General features: G+C 39.7%; 1 protein-coding gene across 1 annotated transcript; it reads right to left on the bottom strand.

Annotated features, from left to right (window-relative positions):
• Window positions 1-263: 263 nt before the first annotated feature.
• LOC126724232 (protein IQ-DOMAIN 11-like) lies at window positions 264-3,158 on the bottom strand. The gene is made up of 6 exons (XM_050428731.1): window positions 2,766-3,158; window positions 2,312-2,455; window positions 1,879-2,241; window positions 1,441-1,659; window positions 1,132-1,263; window positions 264-1,042 (listed from the first exon to the last, which is right to left on the bottom strand). Exons 2-6 carry the CDS (start codon window positions 2,384-2,386, stop codon window positions 434-436), a joined length of 1,398 nt encoding a protein of 465 aa, XP_050284688.1. The 5' UTR covers window positions 2,387-2,455; window positions 2,766-3,158; the 3' UTR covers window positions 264-433.
• Window positions 3,159-11,178: the final 8,020 nt, after the last annotated feature.

Raw genomic sequence — 11,178 nt, 5'->3', positions numbered from 1 at the left:
ATAATGCCCTCCCTGAAAAGGAGGTGTCCAGCAAAGGAGGTGTCCAGCCACACCTTCTAGTACAGCAACCATGTTATGACTTTCACTCCAGTCACTAACCCTGCCTCCAAATATTTCAATGGCTGTTTTGTTTCTCCATTCTCTAGTGTCCTAAACAATTGGCTTAAAACAGAATCATAAAGTCACATCTATGGATAAAACCTTAATTATAATGCCAGTTAGCATAGAATTTGCTCAATTATAGTTGCGATAAGAAAAGAGACTATCTGTGTGTCAATCAACTGTGTAGCATTACTGTAAGCTACTCATTTAATAATGAGATAAAATAGCATCCCATTATTTAACTATTTAAACTCTATTAAATTACAGACTATGTTCTCCACTCCAACCTAACACACTAACCAAGATCTCTTCTTAAACCAAACATCTGAAATTATCTGAAGCCACCATGTCTATCCCAAATCTGCAATGAGCACTCTGAGTTAAAGCTGAGATCCTTTACCATCTGTCTGGATTTTATAGGACCTGGAAGGCCTTTCAAGTTAGGAGATCTTTGCTGGTAACCATTAGTCTTGCCAATCCTACCACCACTTGGCACTTCAGTAGTAATAGAGGATATGAGAGACAACTTATTCTTATATGGTGAATAGCTTTCAGAGCATGTATCAAAATTCCTGAGCCGTGTTTTTGGTGAGCTCATTGATCTCACTTTTGCCTTTGCAGATTCAGTTGCAGCCATGTAAGTTGGAACAGGAGAGCTTGACAAAGTATTATGATCTCCCAATGAGCATTGCCTCCTATGATGAATTGATCTTTTGGGAACAAATATTGGAGAATCCAATCCTTCAAAATTATTCTGTCCCTTAACATTTCTTAGCTTAAGTTGTCTTCTTCCACAGTCATCTGTTTGTCTTGGATTTGAAGTCAAAACTGAGTCCAAATCTTCAAGTTCTCTACTTCTAGTAATTTGTGTGTCTACCCATTGGTCCAACCAGTATCTCCATCTTCCGTTTACCTTGTTTCGATCTGTTTCTGCTGACTTCTGAATAATTTTTCAGTTGAAAGTATCAGTAACTGAACCAAAACTTGAAAAATATATAATCAGAAGATTATAGAATAAAAGGAGCTTACCCGATGGCTAAACCAGTATTCCTTTATTCGTTCTCTCTTATTTATGGCCTCTTTCTTACTCGTAAATAATGCATCTGCCTCTTCCTTTGACAATACACTATCATCCCACCTTCTTTGATTGTTTGTGTCTATCTGAAGATCATAACATTTTGCCACGCAAAAGTTAAAGACAGAATAATTCTTATGCTATTAATTAGACCAGCAGAAGACTAATGTTCTAGAAAGAGAGGAATGGGATACAGATTTTTCTTTTTCATCAGAGTTATGTTGTTCACATTAGAATGAGTCAGTTCTTTCTGCACTCCATACCCTTGTTATCTTGTCTTTCCAATTCTGCAATTCTTTACTTTCATCATAATTCCAAGTGCCTTCCACCGTTCCAAATCTTCTTGTGCTGGCCTGTGACTGAATATTTACAATAGACTGCAAGCACTTTAGGGTAGTTATAGCTTGGCGTCTTACAGCTCTGCCTCGAATAATAGCTTGGAGTTTCACAATTCCCCTCAATGCCCGCAAGGCTTTCCTTGCCTGCAAAACCCTCCCACATATGTTGATTAAAACTATGCAATCTGAGAACTAAAAAGAAAAAAAGGTCTAATTTGTGTCCATACCAAATTCCTGATATATGTTTTCTTTTATCAGGCATTACTTTATCATATACAAAGTGTCAGACATTTGTAAATTAGCAGAGAACAAATAAAAGATGAGAAAGGAGATATGAGATAGAGAGTGCTTGTTTAAACTCACAAGGTAACCCCGAAAGGCAGACTGAATTCTAGTAGCGGCAAATTCAAGGATTTCTCTCTCACATTGATGGTTGGACTGAGTTGCTTCACCTTGAACTCTAATGTCTGAAAACTCTTTCAATTCATGTTCACATTGGTAGTCAGATTGAGGGTTGCCAGTGAACTCAACAACCTTAGCAGCAACTTGAGCGGCTGTAACAGCCACTTCATCAGCAGCAGTGGAGGCATGGGCCACAGTAAGAGCATGCTTGATCTGCTCTTTTTCTGCCTCACCTATAATTCTTTCATTTAAGGATGATGGTGCAGTGAGTGAGGCTAACCTTTTGATCTTAAGCCCTCCAAAAATCCATTTCCTTCTCCTATCCTGATAATAGTTCTAGCAATGAGAAACAGAGTCAAAGACCAAAACTGAACAAAGAAGCAAGTCATTTTACCTTTGCTGGCTTTGAGTTTGTCTCTCTAATAAAGAACCTCTTCACTATGTCGAACCAGCTCTTCTTCTTAGCCATTGGGGAACCAATAAATCACATTGGTCTAAGAAGGTTTTAATTGATTCTGCAACTGTGCTTGTACGGTTTCTGGTAGTACATATATGCATCAGTTTAGAAAAAGAAGTTAAAATACCAATAACAATACAGAATACTATTGATTAGTAATGGAGCAGATTAGTCAGTGAACTAATTTAATTGACTTGTAAACTTTTACTCCACGTGAGATTTGAAACTGGATGCTAATAAGTTTGAACCTTAAAACCATTTTGCAGAAGCATTTGTCTAGTTTCTCATATTGCCAAGAAATTAATGTTATGGCAATTGTACATTAGTACTTGGAAGAGTCAATAGAATACTTATTTGTAGAATGTGAATGAAATTTAAAATAGTTTCTTACCAATCTGCAGAATCCTCTATTATATCGATAGTCAGCAAATCAAACAAGATTCACCACATCAAGAAATATAGTTTCCCTTCAACATGGATACTATTTTCATGAAATTTAGAGAGAGTGAGAGAGCCTTGAATTCTGATCAATCATTGTTTATAATATCAAATTCCGGAAAAGGAAATGCTGAGGAGAATTTTCTTGGAAAACAGATATCACAAACACCCAAAAGTTTGTAAACTTTATCAGTTGAAATGAATTAATTTTGGTATGTGTTTCATGCTCATCCAATCATTCAAATTTTTCATGATGAATTTCTTCTGTTCAATATGTGGGCCTCTAATTAAGCAATGCTTGAAAAAGGCAGTGCCACTTTGTAGTCATGGAAGGAGCCTTCACATGAATAATGAGAAATTCTTTTCAGCTTCATGGGTCCTCACCTCTTTTTCCTATTTCCAATTATCTCAACTGTAACAGACATGTTCGTATGTATGTTGGGAGTGAAATCACATCACTGCCCTTCACTTATTGCTACTTTTGAGGATATGGCAAGCATTGCCAGCCCATCATGTGTGATGGGTATTCACTCTTGCTACATATCATCAAAGTTACTCATTTGGTGTGCCACATTCTTGATTTTTCTCATTATTTAATCTGCTATACTTGATTCATCTTTGTTGATCATTCTGATGTGAATACACAAACACAATAAAAGGTCATGTGAATGTCTGTAACCAATGTATGCTAGGATAAGCTAGCTGCCTAGTTGGTCCTTATCAGTACCAATTTGCTAACAGCTATACCTTTGATTTTGTTTGCAATAGGCAGTGTGATCAAATGAATAAGTGTTTATGTAAAGAAATATAGAATGCTCGTAATACCTTATGAGTAATGCTAGGGACACACAAATTTACACAATATTTTTTTACTACTAGTATTGAGTAACATGGAAAGCATGATTGAAGCAACATATATTTCACACATATCCACTACTAAAACCGCTTTTATTAGCACTAATCACAACATGTCATCTCAGCAATTGTGAATAAAATCGTGAAAATTTTTGTGTCTTTAGACTTATTGATAACTTATAAGTACTAGAAGACTATTACACACACATAAACACGGCTATAATTGAGGGAAGTAGGAGAGACACAATGTGCAAGAGCTGGAGAGAATGTGAGGAAGAAAACAAAGCAGCCTTGGGTTGCAATAACTGAAGACAGCTGTTAAAGGGCCCTAAGAGATGAGTAGTCATAATACATTCTCCACTTTTGAATAGGAATAAGGATAATCATAAAACCCTCTCATGACTTTCTGTAACACCCAAAAAAAAGTCTCTTTCTACTTTTCAATTCATACATTGAATCTTAAACTAAGCTTCTACCGTGTCTTGATCTTGATAATTAGTCTTATTGAGGATCAAAAACTTTGTCGTTGTCATTGCCATCTTCTTGATTTACTTAAATTTACTTCTACTAAGTAAATAGCCCCCCCCCCCCCCCCCCCCCACAAGAAAAAGCATGTTCTTTTGCTTACTATTCCAGAACATGTAATTAGTAGAGTACATCATGAACGTATTTAGCAATCAGGTAAATGCATGTAATTTGATCTAATTAATCAATTTGGATAATTGGTTAATTAACTAAGGTCAATATATAATCCAACAGTTTAAAAATTGAAGACTAGCAGCTTACAATCCATACATAATTTAGAAGTGAAAATACGAGTATTTGTTGCGATTGAGAGCTGAGTTTATAACGGATACAAGAAGCATGTGAACAAAAAGAGCTAAATTTTCTTTTCTCCTAATAAAAAATAATAAGAAAAATTCATAACCAATAGACAAAGAGTTTCTCCATTTGTACCATCTTCTATTTCAAAAATGCTCACCCGATTTTCGTTGGGTCTCAGGAAATACAATAGAAAGAGAAATTTCTATAAATTTTTTGAGCAATGCTTAACAAAGCACGCAACAAAATATTTATATAGGCATGGGCGAGAACAATTTTTGTTGTTGACATGTTCTTGTTAGCGAGGGTGTCCAGCCAATCCCTTGATGTTGGTGGGGTCCATTTCACAACTAGTTGATATATTATATACATTTAAAAAAAAAAAAAAAGTTTAGGTGATATATCAGGGTTAAGGCAAGCTGCAAGCTCCAAAGAGGATTTACATTGGACTTATAAATTGCCTACCAAGGAGGATTACTAGCAGCGAAACTCTACTAGCAAGATCAACCAGGTAGCATTCCTCGTCGATGTCGACACCACTCGAAGGCCATGGCTCACCCAAGTGGCAAGGAAGGGCGCAAATAGGCATGACGATTGTGCGGGGTAGAGTGATGATGCTCGCTTGGTATGTTGGCAAAGGGGGCCAAAGGCCCCAAACCCACATAATGTTTTGCATCTAAGGCCACAAGCACGCCCACATGGTCCATAGCGGCAATGCGGAGGCCATGAGGCTCGCGTGGGACATGAAGACAGCTTCGAGGTCCTGCCGACGCCCTGCCTCTCATGGCAAACAGCCAAGGCCAAGGCATGCTACCAATGTCAAGACAGCCTCTCATGGCAAGCCGCCAAGGTCAAGGCATGCTGCCAAGGTCAACGCAGCCCCCCATAAGCATGCTGCTAAAGATAGGGCACGGAGCCAAGGCCAATGCAGTCTCCATGGGCAAGCAGCCAAGGCCAAGGCATGCAGCCGAGGCCAAGGTAGCTTCTCTTTGCAACAAACCTAGGCCTTTTGGGCGAAGCGTTCGAGCCTTACCAACTGAACCAATACATGTTAATATTATGGAAAATGACTCTTACACATATTAACACACAAAAACTTACACACACATGTTTTAAATTGAAATCACCACTATTTGATAAACACACCCCTAATATTATAACCACATCATAGTCACTATCACTCACTAAATTATTTAATTTCAATGCAAGCCAAGTGAGAGAATGCAAGATTATCTTTATTAGGATATTTAACGTGGCTCATATAGAGATTATCCTAATTTTTTTTGTTAGTATATATTTAGATTTATTTTGTTTCATAATAATAAGAGTGATAGATAAAACTCATAATATTAAGAGTCTTTTTTTTTGGTTTGATAAGCATAGTAGGAGTCTATTTGTGAACAGGTTTTTAGTGAAATTTTATTCATTGAACAATCACTTAAAAATAACCATCAATAAAACTCTTTTATGGAAGGACTTTATAAAGGAAACCACCGTTGAATTGAATGGGTTCCTAGTCTAACCTTACAAAGAAGCCCATTAAAGAGGTTTTCAAGGTGTAGGCCATAGACTAGAAGCATTTTTTTTTGGGTGAGAATCCTATAAGCATTTCTTCTAATAAAGTAATCTGCAGTGGGTTTTTCTCTATAAATTACTTGAATAACAATGGCAAAATGTATGCTTTATTTCTTTGACTGTTTTATATTTGTCACAAAAGTTACTACTAATTTTACCACAAAGGTTTATGTACGTTAAATATCTCTAGATTTTCCTCCGATTTAGGGCTACAACATGGCAAACATACATTTATAGGAATTAAAATAGCTCAATTGATAAAGTTTTTTTATGGCTAAATAAGATATTTGAGATTCAATCCCTACCTACACCAAAATTTGATTGATATCTTAGTTTGATGATAAAAATTACAATCATCAAAAGCGAACGTTATAGGTTGAAACTCTATAAAAAAAAAATAAAAAAATTATCGACTTAACACTAGATGCTTTTTTCAGGCACTTAAAATTTGGTGGGGATCTCAATTATGTTGAGAATAAGAAACAATTCAGCCCAATGAAATTCTATCTACTAACACCGAAGATGGCATCTATCATCTATGTGAAACTTCATCGACACAAAGGACACAACTTGTGGAAAGGTAAACACAAGAAAGAAAGAAAGAAAAGGTTTAATACTAGGCAAAGCTATAAAGACTAAGTGACAAATTTTCCCAAATTAAATGCGAGTCCTGTGGCTGATTTGTTCACTCAACTATCAAATACAACACCTTATAAAGGCATATAAAACAAGTCAAATAAAACACCTAAACTTGGTAGCCTGTGGGCATGACTTAAATTGCCAAAAGACAAGCTATTGGCTATTGCATGTATTGTTCTTTCACATATCAAATCACATGTAGCCATAGTTGTATAAACAACAATAACAACCTTGTCTCCTTCCTAAAAACTTTGGCATCTAGTTAATTACATGATTAAATTCATTATTTTCTAACCGTTAACCTTTTAGGATAATTGATAATTATGGTGGGCCAAGTGTATTAGTTTTTGTCATTCTATCATATTTAAAGCCATAATCTCTTTCATCTCTTTAATTAATATGCTCTTTTTTATTACTTTCATTAATGTTATTTTAAGCTTTTTCTCCCTTTTGTTCATTAGCTTGACTTTAAATCAATTGTACATTACTCTTGAAACCCATGCAATGAAGAAACAAAAACACACACGTGCGAAGGACACTTCAATTAGGTTCTCTGGCCTGAAGCTAAGGTTAGTGATGAATTTTGCATGTAGAAAGAATTTTTGTTTTGAAGGATATATAGGAAGCATCAAATTTGAAAAAAGAAATACAGATAACTATTTTTTTTTTCTCCTCTTCCTTCTCTTATTATGTCCTCACTTTGAACTTTCAAACAAAATTTTTGAAAAACAATAGACACAAAAACATGTGTATTAGGGTGATTGACATTAAGTTCATCTACAATGGAGATTAATTAAATTTTATTACAGGAGAGTGTAAAGATCTCATGCACTGTTCATACAAACTCACTCTTACTGATCTGGTGATAGATTTATTGGGAAAATGGTATGCATCCATGAGCAAAAGACCACATCTCTGGAAAAAAAAAATAATAAAAATAAAAAAAAAATGAAGAAGAAAAAGAAAAAGAAAAAAGAAGAAGATAAACTGATAAACTATTTGGAAAAGTGTTTAGAGCCACAAGCAAGTCTACAAATGAGAAGTTTATGACACCCTCAGGAAGCTTCACCAAGGCAAGCTTTACTTCCCTTCTCTCAAGGTTTGAATCCCCCAACTACCAACCCCTATTCTATTCTTATTATTAATTCAGATTGAATTTGCAAATGGTTTTATTCGTTTGCCTCCCTGTTTGAGAAAATTGTCCATTTTTCCATTGATATGGCACATAAATTAAATTGCGCTAGAATTTATATTTCAGAACCACATTTTCTTCCCTTGTTTATTCTTATAAAAATCGACATGGCACTAAAAAATGTTAGGGATTAAATTAACACAATTAAAAAGTTATTGATCGAATTAAAATATCGCGTAAAGAACAAAGACTAATTTTGTAATTTATCCTAAAATAAAATAATATAATCTATATATTATTGTGGGGCCCGGCCCAAAAATGATGGGCTATTCCAAGCTCAGGCCCGTCCGAGGAGCGTCCTGTCCAACGAAAAGCCTCATATGAAGCGCTATTCAACCCCAATAGCGTCAAGGAAACCTGTCCGAGGAGTAACTCCTCCTCGGACATCGCGAAGCCCAGACGAGAAACTCGCCCCAGCCATTTCAGCTCGTCTTCCCAACATATAAAACGAATTAAATTCAAAATATCTCACGGAAGGCTACCACCACATTAATTGCGCCCCAACCACCCTCTTGGCCGCATTAATGAGGAAAAGACTCCTGAACAGTACCGCCTTGGCCTCTGCAACTCACAAAGGGTCTGATGAGGGCGTCTGATGGGACAGGTGCTCAAGTGGATGCCTGGATGATTAACAGGTGTAAGGCTGAGATGAAAAGAAGAAGAATATATAATGTAGTGGAGTCCCTCAAAGATGAGGGGGGAGAACTGTATCAGGAACAAAAAAAGAAATAAAATCAAACTTGAGAAAGATCCATTCTGGTGTTTTTTCTATTTTCCTTTTGCAAACCACTGCCCATGCATAAGACCGAACCAGTTCACTGAGGCCAAGTTCTTTGACCCATCCTCTACAAATAATTATTGTGGGTTGCGCTTTGGGCCAGGGCCTAATCAACACTAGTTGGGCCAGGAAAATCGTGTAACCACAATTGGCGCCGTCTGTGGGAAGAGCTAGGGCATCAGCTAGTGCAACAGTCGAGCATGGAAGAACTAGATCCACACCAGGAGGATCCTCACCAAGCTAACTCCCAACGAACACAACCCGCCGAGTCCCAGAGGCAAAATAACCCAACCAACCCGGGCGGCAGGGGGAATCGTGAGGGGAGTGCGCATACCACCCGGACGAGTCAAAGTCACACAGAGATAGGAAGTCACGTGTCTCAGAGGCGAAATAGTCACCAGGCCATGCAGCGAGAGATAGATGACCTAAAAAGGAAGCTACGACGTGTACAGCGAAGACGATCTCCCTCTGACTCAGGCGAGTCTTCTAATGCGGAGGACATAAGTTACAGACGAAGGTCAAGGACCCCCCCAAGCGAGACCTTTTCTTACGTAAAGGAACCACGCCCAGTACAGAAGTATGAGAGCCCATCCAGCAGAGGTTCGGGGAGCGACGCCATGAAGAAGGCGTTGGATCAGGTTTCAAGATCACCCTTCACGAATAGAAACGAAGGGGCTAAGCTGCCAAGACGCTTCAACCAACCGGTGTTCGTCATCTATACCAGCAGAACAGACCCGGTAGAGCACGTGAGTCAGTTTAACCAGAAAATGGCGATCTATTCGCAAAACGAAGCCCTAATGTGCAAGATCTTCCCGTCCAGCTTGGGATCGATGGCAATGAGGTGGTTCAACAGCCTGAGGACAAACTCCGTAGGCTCCTACAAGCAGCTCACTCAAGCTTTTTGCTCCCGTTTTATTACAAATACCAGAGTCCCTCGACCGCTCAGTTCGCTACTGTCCTTGTCCATGCATGAAGGAGAAACTCTGAAAGCATACTCGGATAGGTATTGGGAAGTGTATAACGATTTAGACGACAACCATGATAACGTTGCTATCAGCACGTTCAAAAGCGGCCTCCCTACCTGGCATGGCTTGAGGAAATCCCTCACCGGAAAGCCAGTTACTGACGTCCAACAGCTAATGGATAGGATTGACAAGTACAAAAGGGTGGAGGAGGATCAGTTGCAAGGGAAGGGGAAGGAGAAGGTTGTCCCCCCTAAAGCAAATGATTTCAGGACGGAACGTCACAATCCTGGTCAGCCGAGGAGAGATTTTTCGCGACAGGCTGGGCAGAACAACCCGCAAGCAGTAAATGCCGTATTCAGAGAGCCGGTACAACAAGTACTGGAGAAAGTAAGGGATGAACCCTATTTCAGATGGCCGGGAAAGATGGCTGGAAACCCTGCCAATCGTAATCAGAACTTGTATTGCCAATATCATCAGGACCACGGGCATACTACTAAGGATTGCAAGAATTTGTGGAATCACCTGGATCAATTGGTCCAAGAAGGAAAGCTACGTCACCTGCTGCACCCATCGAGCGGCCATCCTGGCCCAGCGACACAAGAACCTCGAAGGGACGTGTCTTTAAGACCCCCCACCGGGACGATACATGTCATCCTCGCTGCACCAGGAAGAACTGGGCCACCCATCCCCAGGGTATTAGCCGTGGACCGCCTTCCCTCCGAGGGCAGGCAAAGGGAGCCCAAAAGGATAAAAAAGGGAAGCTTTTTGATACTGGGATTCTCGGATGAGGATAAGAGAGGAACAATTCAACCTCACGATGACGCCTTGGTGGTCACCTTGCGGATTGGGGGTTTCGATGTGAAAAGGGTATTAGTAGACTCGGGAAGTGCGGTGGAGATAATGTACCCCGACCTATACAAGGGGCTGAATTTGAAGCCGGAAGATTTGACAGCTTATGACTCCCCCCTCCTCAGCTTCGAGGGGAAGCTCGTTACACCAAAGGGGCAAATCCGACTGCCCGTACAGACTGGGGTGGAAGTGGTGGAGGTGAATTTCATCGTGGTCGATGCTTATTCGGCCTACACCGCAATAGTTGCAAGGCCATGGATCCACAGCCTAGAGGCCGTGACCTCCACACTTCACCAGAAAGTGAAATACCCATCCAGAGGACGAGTGGAGGAGATCCGAGGAGATCAGGCCGTGGCCAGGAAGTGTGTGGTGGCCGCCATTTCACATCGGCCCTTGGTCGAGTCCTCGGCCCCAAAGAGCTTATAGCAACCAACCTCCTCGGCAAAGCAAGACGAGGGGCTGGCCGAAGAGATAAGGTGTGAAGGTTTAGATAAGGTTGCTGTCAACAACGACCCGGAGAAGTTCTTTCAGGTCGGCTCTGAATTGCCCTCTCAGGAAAAAGAGGAACTGGTCAGATTTCTCAGAGAAAATGCCGACGTATTCGCTTGGGACGCCTACGATGCCCCTGGAGTTGATCCCAGCCTCATCTGCCACCACCTGAACGTCAACCCCTCTTCCACTCCGAGGAAGC

The sequence above is a fragment of the Quercus robur genome, chromosome 4 (genome assembly GCF_932294415.1).
Source record: "Quercus robur chromosome 4, dhQueRobu3.1, whole genome shotgun sequence".
Lineage (NCBI taxonomy): Eukaryota > Viridiplantae > Streptophyta > Magnoliopsida > Fagales > Fagaceae > Quercus > Quercus robur.
The sequence above is the reverse complement of the archived record's forward strand: the minus strand, read 5'-3'. Positions and strand labels throughout refer to the sequence as shown.